The following is a 14685-nucleotide window of genomic DNA, read 5'->3' as shown; positions in this document are numbered from 1 at the left end:
TGGTATATCATCTGTAAAGTTTTGAACAAATATAATCAAAAACTGCTATTTCGGAGGAGTAGATGGATGAGGCACATTCATGATAAGTACGTACATGTATTAAGGCCCTTTATATATTAGCCAGACATCATCTTGAACATTAATATTACATACACAAATTGTAAGTGAAAGTATTGTTGTACTGCTATTACTTTAAAAAATATTATTTGACATCACTCTCTAATAACCAGTGCCTAATAACCTGATTAAATAGGCTCACCAGTGAGGTGAGGTGAGGTGAATTGGGTTTAACGTCGTGCTTTAGAATATTTCGCTCATATGACGACGTGCATGTGCGGCTGCTTGTACTAGCCCAGACTTAAGCTGGTTTTATAGTGCTAGCCCACTGAGATACCATGCCGCAGTGAAGCATGAATACCCCACTCAGACACATTATACTGATTCCGAGCCGACCAGTACCGATTAATGTCGAGCGCCGGGTAGGGACCAACAAGTACCATATTTTAACGTTTTTTTTTAATGACGCGGCCGGGGATCGAACCCGCGACCTTCCGCTCTCCAGGCGGACGCTGTACCCACTACACCACGGAGGCGGTCTCTCACCAGTGAGTGCCATCCTCAATATTAATCAGTGCCATGTGTAAGGTTCATATATCTTTGTATGATCTGAAGCTGTAATAGTGCGAATGTGATTTAAGCTGAGTTGCCATTCATAGCCTGTCGGAGACCTTCCCGCTGTCTCTTTGGGGCTTACGAACTGAAAGATTAAAATGAATTTGTAATAAAATTAAATAAACCCTTTGTCAGATTTCATTATGAATACATTCAGGCGTCAGATCAATGTTCCACAATTCATCTAAAATAGTAAACATACGAATACGGACAGTTAGTCAAGCTCAATAATACTGTTTGGCCACTATCTTATGACATGTGTGCCAGATTCCAAGATGAACATTCCAGAAATATCCTTTCCTTTAAGAGATATTTGATGATAATGACAGATAATGATAATGACAGATAATGATGTGTCCAGTGTTCAGTTATTCCATAGCCCGTGTCCTCAAGCTTCGTGTCAAAAAGGTTGAATCTACACAGATCAGCCGATAAGGCGTATAACCTCCATTGGCACTTAGGCATGCACATGAACGTGAGGCTGACGGCTGCTGGAATCCGGCGCTATTCCTCAACCTTGTTGTTTTGCTTGTTTTGTTTTGTTTTTTGTTGTTTAACACCGCAATATTCCAGCTATATGGCGGCGGTCTGTAAATAATCGAGTCTGGACCAGACAATCCAGTGATCAACATCATAAGCATCAATCTACGCAATTGGGATACGATGACATGTTTTAACCAAGTCAGCGAGCCTGACCACCCAATCTCGCTAGTCGCCTTTTACGACAAGTAGGGGTTGGTGAAGACCAATTCGATCTCGGATCTTCACGGGTAAGATGGCGTTGATGAGAAGGATCTGTTAGTTGAACATGTTTCCTTTAACACTCAATGGCTCCGTGCCATGCCATACATGTATGTCATACATATATTCAACACGATAAAACCGTGGTTTTGTGGCCCCGTGGTTAGGGGTTCGCTCGTCATACCAACAACCCAGATTCGATTCCCTGCATTGGTACAATGAATGAGGCTCGTTTCTGGTGTCTCCATCATGATAGTAGTGACACATTGCTAGAAGAGGCGTTAAAACCACACTCACTCACACCAAGTAGACAAAACTCGTAGGAACTGACTGACGTCTGTCTTAAGTTATTTTTTAACTCACGTCATAGGTACGATACAGATAGGGGCTACCCATTGCCATGGATGTGTCAACATGCTCTGGTTGTAGTCACCAGAGTTTTTACTAAACTTGACCTTCAACCATGTCCCCCTAAAGCATCTGAGAACCATTCTGGACAGCCGGATCGCAGTTCTACACAAGTTCGCTTTGTGCAGGCATTAGTTGATTCCCGGATTGCAGTAGTTCTCATCAGTTAGTTCGGGTAACTATATAGTTCTCGACTCACAAGAGAAGGCCCTGCTCAGGCAATGGTTGAGGGATGGTGCTGGATTGTACTAGTTCTCATCAGAACCCTAACGTTGTTAGTTCGGGTAACTATATAGTTCTCGACTCACAAGAGAAGGCCCTGCTCAGGCAATGGTTGAGGGATGGTGCTGGATTGCAGTAGTTCTCGTCAGAACCCTAACGTTGTTAGTTCGGGTAACTATATAGTTCTCGACTCACAAGAGAAGGCCCTGCTCAGGCAATGGTTGAGGGATGGTGCTGGATTGCAGTAGTTCTCGTCAGAACCCTAACGTTGTTAGTTCGGGTAACTATATAGTTCTCGACTCACAAGAGAAGGCCCTGCTCAGGCAATGGTTGAGGGATGGTGCTGGATTGCAGTAGTTCTCGTCAGAACCCTAACGTTGTTAGTTCGGGTAACTATATAGTTCTCGACTCACAAGAGAAGGCCCTGCTCAGGCAATGGTTGAGGGATGGTGCTGGATTGGAGTAGTTCACGTCAAAAGCTTAACGTTGTTAGTTCGGGTAACTATATATATAGTTATCCACTCACAAGAATTCCAGCAGCCGTCAGCCTAACGTTCATGTGCATGCCATCGTATCCCAATTGCGTAGATTGATGCTTATGATGTTGATCACTGGATTGTCTGGTCAAGACTAGATTATTTACAGACCGCCGCCATATAGCTGGAATATTGCGGTGTTAAACAACAAAAAACAAAACAAAACAAGCAAAACAACAAGGTTGAGGAATAGCGCCGGATTCCAGCAGCCGTCAGCCTCACGTTCATGTGCATGCCTATGTGCCAATGGGGGTTATACGCCTTATCGACTGATCTGTGTAGATTCAGCCTATTTGACACGAAGGTTGAGTACACGAGCTATGGAATAACTGAACACTCGACACATCATTATCTGTCATTTTCATTATCTGTCATTATCATCAATTATCTGTTATTACTGTGCGCACACCACATAATCATGTGGAATTATTTTGTTTTGTATTCTTTGTCATCTTTTCAGAAAGTTTATGTTTAGGATCATTCTTTCGCCCGTCAGTGTCTCCATTTCATACTTTCAACGTGTGGTCAAGTACCTAAGAAGAATGAACGAGGAAGACAAAGGAGATAAACGTACAGCAATATGTGGAAACTACTTCTGGTTGTTGATGATAATGATATGATGATGATGATGATTTAGAGATTGTACGTGCTCCTTCCGCAATGGTGCTTTACTTCTGGAGCAATAGAGAGTGAGTGAGTGAGTTTAGTTTTAGGCCGCACTCCACAATAGAGAGGTTTATTATGCAAAGATTAAACTTTTCGAGGTTACATGAAGTTGACCAATGGAAGCTACCTGATAATAGCTCTGAATATTGCTTTTATAAAACCTGTTTGTCGCTTGTCACAAAAGTGATAAAATAACAAAAGTTGACATTTAACAAGGGAAACGCTAGTAGCTAATTGGCTCTGATTGGTGATGGCAATGGATAAATAGAAGCCAGGAGCCAGACGCATGCATCTTATCACTGTTGTTATTTTCACTTGTACACATATCACTATCCGTCATGTTCCTCATTTTACAGAAACTGGCATCCAGAAAATTCCCCTTTTATGTGTATCACTTCTGAATGCCATTTAAAGACAAGCTTTTGGAGGCGATGGGTTCAGGTACTGTGCTGGAGTCAATCACTGTCGCCTATGGTCACAGAATCCATCCAAGAACTGGTACATGACGTGTCGATGCTGTCCCCTGGGGTACTGGGTACTGAAAGTCTATATATTTTCCTAATGATTCTGTCCATAAGCTGTTGTTCAATGTATAGGAGCCAGTACTGTTACAACTTGGTCTTTTCCACATCCGCTGCTGAGACCACGTCCCCACAGGAGTTCACTTGGCCCCCAATGGAGTCAGCCAGGGGTTGACCCCTCGTCTCCTTCAGGACCAGAGATAGCACTCCACAGGCGGCCATTGTCGACCCAACGATGACGAAAGGTACCACGAGGTCACCATCTGCTCCCTGTAGAAATTATCAAGGATTCATTTAACAGTTCAACAACACAACTCTCACTCTATAAAACTGCTGTTGAGCACTGGATTGTCGTGTCCAGACTCGATTAATTACAGACCGCCGCCTTATAGCTGGAATATTCCTGAAAGCGGCGTTAAACAGTTAACCACCAAGCAAACCAAAACTATAAAACTCATGGCAGTAGCATTTCTTTTAATACAGTTCATACGTAGGATAGGGAACGGATCTCGAGCTGCGTGTGCGTTTGTGGTAATGACACACCTTAGTGAAGGTGAAAGGTCTTATGCTCGTATGTTTGACGTGATATTTATTATGATGAAGTATGAAATTATACACAAAGTGAACATTGATATAACAAGTCATACAACGTTATTGTATTATACACCCGTCTCACCTGCCATACTGCCGTACAATCACATGTGACACATGTGGTCTCACCCTAGGAAAGTGAGTGTGTTCAATAACTGCCTCTGTTCACCCAGCAGTGAATGGGTACCCGGTGGGATAAGTGACTGTTAACCTACAAACTCTTTACATGCAGCTTGGGTTTACAGGTGTAATAGTATGAACAAGAGCGTGGATACGGGTGCTGTATAAATTACCAGTATTATTTTATCATATTAGAATCATGTGAAAGTTAGGGTCAACCGATTCCCCACCTTTTCCATAATGCCACGAAATCCTTCTTCCAGAGCTTGTATTATTAACCATTTTCACTTTAACAAATCGAGAAATAGCTCAACTGACCAATATCTTCCTACATTCATCCATAATCCCCACTCTTGCCTTATGAATACATTGTGTCACATACAGCTAACACATAACGCATTTGAATTAGCTCTAGTTCAATGGCTAAGGGGACGGTGGGGTAGCCTAGTGGTTAAAGCGTTTGCTCGTCACACCGAAGACCCAGGTTCGATCCCACACATGAGTACAACGTGCGAAGCCCATTTCTGGTGTCCCCCGCCGTGATATTGCTGGAATATTGCTAAAAGCGGGCGTAAAACCAATCTCACTTACTCACTCAATGGCTAAATGTATTACTGTAAACGTTATGTGCCCTGACTCCGGCTTAACACACAACACCTTTTTCATAAAGTTGATAGCAAATACTCGTTTCAATTAATGCCTACATTCCCATCTCACCACATTAATTAACTAACTAATATATCTCACTCCAATGAACTTACCGTTGCAAATATGTATGGAGCAAGTATTCCCCCAATGCGAGCTGCTGTATTAGCTGCACCATAGCCCAAATTTCTGAATTAAAAAACAACAAATAAAACAGAAACGTAAAAGCTATGTACTAAATTAATAACTGCAATTTACATTCTTGCACTTGTGCAACTTGTGTAACTGTCAAGAGTCAAGTCTTCCTCTCACCATCATTGCTTTGTTACATTTTGATAAGCTATCGTGACATACTTTTACTTGTGAGAGATGAATAAGTTGCATTATAGTACTTTTATACCATTATTGCCTTGTTATATTTTGATAGGCTATCGTGACATACTGTTTCTTGTGAGAAATGAATAGGTTGCATTACAGTACTTTTATCCCATCATTGCCTTGTTAAATTTTGATAGGCTATCGTGACATACTGTTACTTGTGGGACATGATTAAGTTGCATTATAGTACTTTTATTCGATCATTTCTTTGTTACATTTTGATAGGCTATCGTGACATACTGTTACTTGTGAGAAATGAATAGGTTGCATTTTAGTACTTTTATCCCATCATTGCCTTGTTAAATTTTGATAGGCTATCGTGACATACTGTTACTTGTGGGACATGATTAAGTTGCATTATAGTACTTTTATTCGATCATTTCTTTGTTACATTTTGATAGGCTATCGTGACATACTGTTACTTGTGAGAAATGAATAGGTTGCATTATAGTACTTTTATCCCATCATTGCTTTGTTACATTTGAATAGGCTATCGTGACATACTGTTACTTGTGGGACATGATTAAGTTGCATTATAGTACTTTTATCCCATCATTGCCTTGTAACATTTTGATAGGCTATCGTGACATACTGTTACTTGTGAGAAATGAATAGGTTGCATTACAGTAATTTTACCCCATCATTGCCTTGTTAAATTTTGATAGGCTATCGTGACATACTGTTACTTGTGAGAGATGAATAGGTTGCATTATAGTACTTTTATCCCAGTATTGCTTTGTTACATTTTGATATGCTATCGTGACATACTGTTACTTGTCAGGGTGGGGTAAGTCGCTACAATGTTCTTGCTTGGGTCCAGTATACCTTGTGACAGTTGGGTACGTCTCACTTGACAACAACTGCATCACACACCAAGCCGCACCAACCCCAAGTTTGGCCACCATAGCCAAGACGTTGACAATGATTCCTTGTTCATCCTCAGCGACTGAAAAACATACACTGCGCTGACAGCAACGAACACCAGTTCATGTTCTAGTTTTTACATCCCAAGGGAGAAATACTTCAATATTAAAACAGGAAGGAACTTGTAGTCAAGTTAATTTTCATTAAAAATTGCGGTTTTTAAAAGAATAGATCTCATTCATAAATATTGATGTACAAAGTGATTTTAAAATCAGTAAAATATGATCGTTAACTGATATATAATTGTTTGTTTTCTGCGCCTGAACTAGCGTGAAATTATTGTCTCTCTAAAAGGGAGCGTAAGACCAACTCGTTCAAAGTAGATTTATATCTATTTCATGCACCTACAAATCAGTAATTTAGCTTGGGCGGGCGCGAAGTCCCCGTAGTGTAAACCTGATGCTTCAGAAGGGTCGTAGGATAGCCACGCGGACACGTATGGTATCGGAGTGAAAGGATCAGATACACACCTGTTTTAGCGACAATGCAAATACCAAAGGAGCCCGCAGTGGATGTAACAAAGAACAGAAAAGCCGCCCATCTTCTGCCGATCCTGTACAGATAAACTAAAACGTTATTCAAGAGAGACAGAAGGATACAAATATACATACAAATATCCGACACACCAACTATATCCTGTGGTCTGTATATTACACTGTTACATATGCACTGCTGTTGTACACGTCTATGATATACATCACATGGGGATGCCTTGTCATATTAATTATTTCGATATTACTTTAAACTTTCAAACGATGTATTAGATGGTTGACTAACTTTCTCATCTTGCGGAGTTGACTGATATGTTTTGGTTTATTAAGTGTTAGAAATTGAAATAGTGTAAATCTCGAAAAAGACTCGTTATTTTCATATAAATGAGAAACGTGACAGCACATTGAAGGTGAAGATCGATCTTGCAAACCCGGAACTACGGAAATACCTGAGTCTAAATCCAGTGAATTATAACAATTTTACGCTTGAATTACCATTAGCATAGTACTTAAATAATTATCTCACACGTTGCTACTGTTGTGCACACTTGATTAATGTACATGCTGGTGATGTTCACAATGCACACACCTGGCCATACGTCGATATTTATTTGCAACATGTTTTGGTCTGGTCTTTTGAACCGACGGAAACTATGTTCCAATTATGCCAAATTGTTTCATATGCGAACTTGTATACTGACTGCCTTTTAATTGGGCGGCACGTTTGCTGTGTCTGTGTTAACTATATAAGAGATTACCACCTGCAAAAATTGTTAAAGGTCACATGCAACCAAAAAATCAAGCATAATTAAAACACAATTATCACTTTTTCATCGCGTTATTTTTCAACTTTATAATTTGAATTTGCATTTTTGATGATTTGTATCTGTAAGTCCATACCGAAAGGTATCAGAATCTGCAAAGTTGTTTTTTACGTTGCATGTGACCTTTAAGCAAAATGGTTTTACAAGGTAATTATATTTTTAACACAAGTTAACTAAGAACAATTTGTCTTGAGATACACACAATAACAACGCTGACATAAAAGTAGATAACTAATGGTGTCATTTTATCAGTGGTCAAAATGGCCATATGAGAACAGTCCAGTGCTCTGCTTGTTTCTTAGTCTGTCAGCTCAGCTTACCGAAGTGAACAACATTTTAAAAGTACCATCGTGAATCAGCTAAATCAGATCAACGAATTTGGACAAGAGGAACACTGTGAAGTATGGTTTTATTAGTTTTGGGGGCCCCAAATGTGGGTATACGCTATCTTGGTACCCGACTGGACCCCTCAGTGTCGGTGGCCCCGGTTATAGGCGTTAGCCTTGGTTGTCCCTTAATCGCACGCCCCGCTGTTTGAAACATACTTGTTGGTCAGGAAGAACGTCATCAGCGTGGCTGGCACCTCCACCACCGACAGTAGGAAGATGTTAAGGTAGAGATTCCCTGCAAGTCTCCCTGCACCGAATGATATCCCATAGTACACCAGCGACATGCACATCCTGCCGACGAAACAATGAACATTGGTCATTTCATCTAACAAAAGATGAATGACCGAAAAAACACCTGTGTATCGATTTTACAGAGCTAAATGCAGATGCACAATCATAAAGAGAAAGTGACACGGAAAAAAATAAACACATTTGCGCTTTTGTGGATAACAGCTAAAACATTATAACACAATCTAAAACGGTAGTTAAGAACATGCTAGCGGTAAATATAACATCGTTCTATCATGCAGTCAATATCAATTTTTAAAACACAGAACAAGTAGGATGCAGACTGAGTGAAGTTATACTAATGTATATAATTGTTTCCTAGTTAATCACAGAGGACGGGGAATAGAAAACACTTACTTTAAACATTATCCCAACTTATAAATATGTATGCAAGTGTATGTAATACGTAAACATCAGACATTAAAGACATACGATCTGGGTAATGTTTGAGTCACTTTTCCTGTTGCTCTTGGGACTGAACCGTAACGAATAGCATTGCCACAATAGTCCCGGTTAGAAGAGCAGTCTGTTTGTCTCTAATGTTCAGCAGTTAACAAAGTCGAGGTCACCCCGCCCCGCCAGTGGGACTCGCAACAAACTTCGTCCTTGGACCAAAGCAAGAACAATGTCCATCTTGTAGAATCTCTCAGCAGCAGTAAAAGTGTCAGTAAACAATCTTTAGAGTAACTCCCCTTTATTACATTGGTCATAACTGATTGAAATATACTAACGGAAAAAAGAAACTGTGTATAACACAACACTGAAAGAAATAGAAGTTACTAGCATTTGAAAAGTTATAAAAATAACCCTAAATGAACATGTACAAAGCATTTTGCATAAAATTTATTGTCACGTAAGGCGCATTGCAAGATTTTTGACACCTAACGTTCAAACAGCTGACATTGAAAATTGAAGATCGGTTGAATATAGTCTCTGGTGTCTGAATGTTAGGGAAAACACGTTAATTTCAACCCAAAATGCGCGTTGGTTTAAGTTGTTAACGGTCCGGGCCAATTCGGACCGATCAGTGACTAAACACTACTGACTGAGGCTATGCTGGGAATGGAGAGGGAGAAGGGCTTCACTTTAGCGGACCAGTTATCTTTGCAGGTGGTATTTTGTAACATCACAAAATGATATTTTGGTAGATATAATACCAACACGTCACAATTTAATTCTGGACTCACAAAAGTCAAGAAACTCTACGCACTACGGCCACTTACTGACAAGGGATTTGACAAAATTAAGCATGCAGTTGTCATGAATATAAAAAGATGGAAAAAAAAATTAAATTCGAAAACTCAAAATTTAAACTCGCTCACCCATGGGTTGTAAATGAATGAATGTATGTTTATAAGTATCATAATTTACAGCGAGATTAACATATCTCGCCTATGGGCGAGAATATTTACTTTTGCTCAAAATACATGTTTTGTTTAATGTTTTGAGGTTGTAGGTGAATAAAGGTATGTTTATAAGTATCATGACAAATAATGATATCACTTGGACTTTAGAGCGTTATTAAGAAATCCCATGGGCGAAACACGATTTGATGCATGGGTGAGAATATTTACTTTTGCTCAAAATACATGTTTTTTTATGTTTTTGAGGTTGTAAATGAATGAAAGTATGTTTATAAGTATCATGACAAAATAAATCAAATGTTTTTCGACCATGTGCAGGTAACATTTGAAGTTAGATTAACAGTACTTCGTTTCCTGTTACCTTCATCGGCCATAACGCTCATGTTGAAGCCATCACAAGTTGACTCTACTCCGCCTTTTTGTGAGATTAATCTCATCTAAATAAACCAGTATAAAATTGGAACCTCTGAGGTCTATTGACCAACAGTGCGTCACATTTTTGAAACTTTTGCCATCCTTTCTGCACCAAGAGTATTCTTCCCATTCCTCGCTCAATCTCAACATAATCAACACAACTCACATGACAAAAACAAGCCGGATTCAACGGATATGCAGGACAGGAGCTTCTTCCTCCATAGACTTCCACTTCTGTACTCACCAAATGAACTGTATGATGAGAGACTTCCAGCACATGCTCCAGGGCCTGAAAACATCCAGGTAGGTGTACTTGCTGCCAGACGCCCTCAGTTTCTTCTCCTCTTCCGCCACCTGTTTCAGCAGCAGCAGTGTGTTTGCGGGCTTCTCTCTCTTGTTGTATCGGCTCATCTGATCCACAACCTTCTCAGCGTCTTCAGTCCGACCCTTCACAGCCAGCCAGCGAAGACTCTCTGGGACAAAGCTGGCAGCGTTGATGGAAGTAGACAGATAAAAGGTTGAATATGTAAGTTAGATTTGCAGTTGAATTCCAAGCTGGCAGCGTTGATGGAAGTAGACAGATAAGAGGTTAAATATGTAAGTTAGATTTGCAGTTGAATTCCAAAAGACACTGATTTCGCACCCACATAGATAATAACTGTAGAGTAGGATAATTTCAAAGACCGTCAATCGATTCTTACTGAGATGTTTGGTCAGGTTTTCAAGATGCAGAACCATTCTCAAGGGGTTTTGTGGTGGGTTCCAAACCCGGGGCAGGATGCGCATATAAGTTAATATATATGTTAATGCAGTGATTCTCAGAAACATGTCAGCACCATTGTGGACATTTTCAGTCCACATAAAATTTGTAATAACTATGGTTAAAATTCTAATGCAAGACTTTGGTGAGTTCCTAATATCTTGGTTTGATTTGTTTATACTTACAACCATCCCGCGAAGAAGGGCAGATGAAGTGCAGCTACGACGATGTGTTGATGCGACCAGTCAGGTCTCAGATAGCTGGACAGAGCAAATGCACATACACCCGTCACCCAGATAGGCATTGATGATGCCAGGGGACGCCATTTCTTTCCAACGAACTCCATAAAATACGGGTAGCTTACCACCAGCAGAGAGCCAATCATCACCCCGATTAGAAAACGTAAGGCTGCAAACATCTGCCAGTTAACAGAGAACGCTGCAACCAGGTTCAATCCACCTTGAAGGACCAGACAGATGTAGTAAGTCCACTTCCGGCCGATGGTGTCAGCAGATTGTCCACCAATCAATGCCCCGGTGAACACTCCGGCCATTTGCACGGATGTGATAACGGATTGTAAAATAGCCTGGTCACATACAAGATCCCACTGCAAAAAAGCAATTCGCTTTGTTGAAAGGGTGATGACATTAGATGACTGTTATGAGTTGATAAACTAGCCCAAGGTGAAAACACGCTTTTCTTTGTAAGTGAGTGAATGAGTATGGTTTTACGCCGCTATATTCCAGCAATATAACGACAGTTGGACACAAGAAATTGGCTTCGCATTTGGCGCTCATGTGGGTAATTGATTTTCTCTTTAATGTGGGGCTTTGTAGTGTGCAGATTGTCTAAAAGAACAGACCAATGAAGTGCGAGACAAAAGACTAAGCAAGTTTGCTGTGATAACCAATGGTACGAATTACAAACTTAAACAGAGAAGTATTGATACGCACCTTTCGTTGATGGCACTACGGGAACATTTGTCACTTTCATAATCACTTGTAAAACAATTGTTTACGTAAACACAAACTCTCAATCGAATCGAGCTTGTCTCTATATCACGTGATATGACACCAGTCCTCATTGGACATCTGAGTTAGCTTCTGCTTTTTGTGGACTATGTCGAGCCAGATTGCTTCAGATGGTTTCAAGGGGCAACGTTAACTGTGCAGGCCCAGGTAATATGATGTTTGTGTCACTGATCATGATGGAACTGACTCCCCTGACCTTGGCTGTATGAAAACCAGGAGTTAAAGACAACTTCAAAGTATTACATCTCAGCAATACCGGCTCCTTGTTTGTCCATGGACTCGATGGTCCTACCCATTTGTCGATGGTGACAGACGTTACACAAGATCTGCCCGTTCCTGTCACTTCATGGCAACATGGTGACAGACGTGCGTAGTTACACAAGATCTACCCGTTCCTGTCACTTCAGGGCAACATGATAACAGTCGTGCGTTGTTAAACAAGATCCACCCGTTGCTGTCCCTTCATGGCAACATGATAACAGTCGTGCGTTGTTACACACGATCTACCCGTTCCTGTCATTTCATGGCTACATCGTGACAGACGTGCGTAGTTACACAAGATATACCCGTTCCTGTCACTTCAGGGCAACATGACAACAGTCGTGCGTTGTTACACACGACCCACCCGTTCCTGTCACTTCATGGCAACATGGTAACAGTCGAATATGGGCTGCTATCTTGTCTGCTACATTAATGTGGATGCATCCCTATCATTGTGTAACTGGTCTCATCATTCCGGGTTGCATTCATTCCTGGATCAATGTCACTTACCTCGCTGACGATCGTGTGCTTGTCCTGACTGTACAGTTTCCCACAGGTGATGTTGTCCGAGGTGGGACACAATTTGAAGGTGACGTTGTTCATGGATTGTGTTTCATCAACAGGGGACACAGATGTTGGGACACACCACCAATCTGGAGTCGTCCCTGCAAACGACATCATCAACATCCCCCACGCCATCAACGTCTTTGGACCGAATATGAACACAACCATGAGGATCTGGAACCAGGACATGCCTCCGACGGCCTCGATGATGTCGTCCGTGTACATCGTTGTTACCGTGGCGTCTACAATGTTGAAAAAGAAACAATAAGGGTGCCATGTATTCAGGCAAATCACTCGTGCAATAGTCCCATGCGTACGGGATAACTTCAAAATATAAAAAGAAAAATCAGAAATACACCTTCAATGTTCTCGATGACGAACGTTTCTCTTTGTTTGGTTGTGATTTAACGCCGCACTCAGCAATATTCCAGCTATATGGCGGCGGTCTGTAAATAATTTGGTCTGGACCAGACAATCCAGTAATCAACAGCATGAGCAACCATCTACGCAATTGGTATACGATGCCACGTGTCAACCAAGTCAGCGAGCCTGACCACCCGATCCCGTAAGTCGCCCCTTACGACAAGCATGGGTTACTGAAGACCAATTCTAACGCGGATCTTCTCGGGTCGCAAACGTTACTGTGATCTAAAGGTTCTCTTTTCTCTTGAACATGCCTTTTTCGATCGCAATGTCATAAACCTTTACTTATATCCAGAACGACCCACTGCTTAATGCAGTAAACACCATGAAATGTCCTCCCCGTTCAAAGATCAAGCTTCATTATATTGCGTACATTTCACCATCTATAACGCTTTGCGAAGATATATAACGTCAACAACTTATATTTAACTTTAGGTTGTGTACAAAACAATTTTTAAAGCAGACGAAGCTTTTAAGGCAGCTTGATATTCTTAATGCGTAGTACACGCCTTGAAATGTCATTCCGTTCAAACAGACATTTCGCTGTCATTTCATGCATCACTAAAAGCTAACACACCGTGAAAACGCCCACGTAACTTGAAATCAGGAGACAAAGACCAGTGTTCTGTAAGACAGTACCGGATACCTGCAGCCAGTGCTGTTACAATTTTATGGAAAAGGAGGTATTGTCAATTTACCTCAAGTACTACTGTAACAAATTTTTGAAAACGAAATTACCTGATATTCAGTGTTGCATAGTCTTCTGCAAAGTATCCGAATTGTTTCATGTAACGAAAGCTAAAATATGAGGGCAAGAGCAACATAATCACTTGACCGTGTGATCGCTAAAATACATGTGCCTGAGGTTTTGTGTTAGACACACGCTAGGGAACTGCAATCTCATGTCTCTACAAGATGCATATTTAATACAAATGTATCGCAAAGCTTACAAGTGCAAGAAAATTCGGACAAAATTGATTTGGACACAAATGACACTGACAGACTCTAATAGGTAAAGGTTTCTCCCATGAAGCTCACGTACCTGTTGTCAGTCCTGCTGTGGAGTGGGCCCAGACCGGTGTGCAATGATAACAGTGTTCTCCTGTCGCCCCCAGCCCAGGCTCGGATGTCCTTGGTTTTAAATACATAGCTTTCAACTTCACAACAGTGTGTGTGTTGTGTCAACACCGTTCCATCTCTAGATCGTTCAGCTGGTTTCATAAGTGTTATTGTGCTGAATCTCATATAAGTTATCGTGTATGTACCAAATATGGTTAACTTATACAATTTACAAAATGCCTATTTCAGGAATTGACTGAAAAATCAATTAACAATTTGACAAAATGCCTATTTCAGGAATCGCCTGAAAATCAATTGATTAAAAAGTGTTATGATGTTAACAAGGGCTGTGGACATCACAACAGATTAATTAATATGCTCGCAATTTGATTG

General features: G+C 40.8%; 1 protein-coding gene and 1 long non-coding RNA gene across 2 annotated transcripts; one reads left to right on the top strand and one right to left on the bottom strand.

The window, feature by feature from the left end:
• Positions 1-3281: 3281 nt before the first annotated feature.
• On the bottom strand, positions 3282-14359 carry LOC124277331 (solute carrier family 22 member 15-like). The gene is made up of 9 exons (XM_046712985.1): positions 14276-14359; positions 12757-13052; positions 11140-11561; positions 10439-10678; positions 8285-8419; positions 6895-6977; positions 6326-6446; positions 5239-5311; positions 3282-4036 (listed from the first exon to the last, which is right to left on the bottom strand). The coding sequence occupies exons 2-9, from the start codon at positions 13033-13035 to the stop codon at positions 3854-3856; spliced, it is 1536 nt and encodes a 511-aa protein (XP_046568941.1). The 5' UTR covers positions 13036-13052; positions 14276-14359; the 3' UTR covers positions 3282-3853.
• On the top strand, positions 5318-6225 carry LOC124277332. Its single transcript, XR_006898800.1, has 2 exons — positions 5318-5499; positions 5588-6225. It is a non-coding gene; the product is annotated as an uncharacterized LOC124277332 (long non-coding RNA).
• Positions 14360-14685: the final 326 nt, after the last annotated feature.

Source organism: Haliotis rubra, unplaced genomic scaffold (genome assembly GCF_003918875.1).
Source record: "Haliotis rubra isolate DU_JTF1 unplaced genomic scaffold, ASM391887v1 Scf22, whole genome shotgun sequence".
NCBI classification, from domain to species: Eukaryota; Metazoa; Mollusca; class Gastropoda; order Lepetellida; family Haliotidae; genus Haliotis; species Haliotis rubra.
The sequence above is the reverse complement of the archived record's forward strand: the minus strand, read 5'-3'. Positions and strand labels throughout refer to the sequence as shown.

Bases quoted from the DNA above. Each gene is read 5' to 3' on its own strand.
- LOC124277331 (XM_046712985.1), bottom strand. From the start codon at position 13,035: ATGTACACGGACGACATCATCGAGGCCGTCGGAGGCATGTCCTGGTTC. The intron at 8,420-10,438 runs GTGAGTACAGAA...TTTCGTCGGCAG, and splicing joins CTCATCATACAGTTCATTTG to GATGTGCATGTCGCTGGTGT. The intron at 4,037-5,238 runs GTAAGTTCATTG...TAATTTCTACAG, and splicing joins CTCCATACATATTTGCAACG to GGAGCAGATGGTGACCTCGT.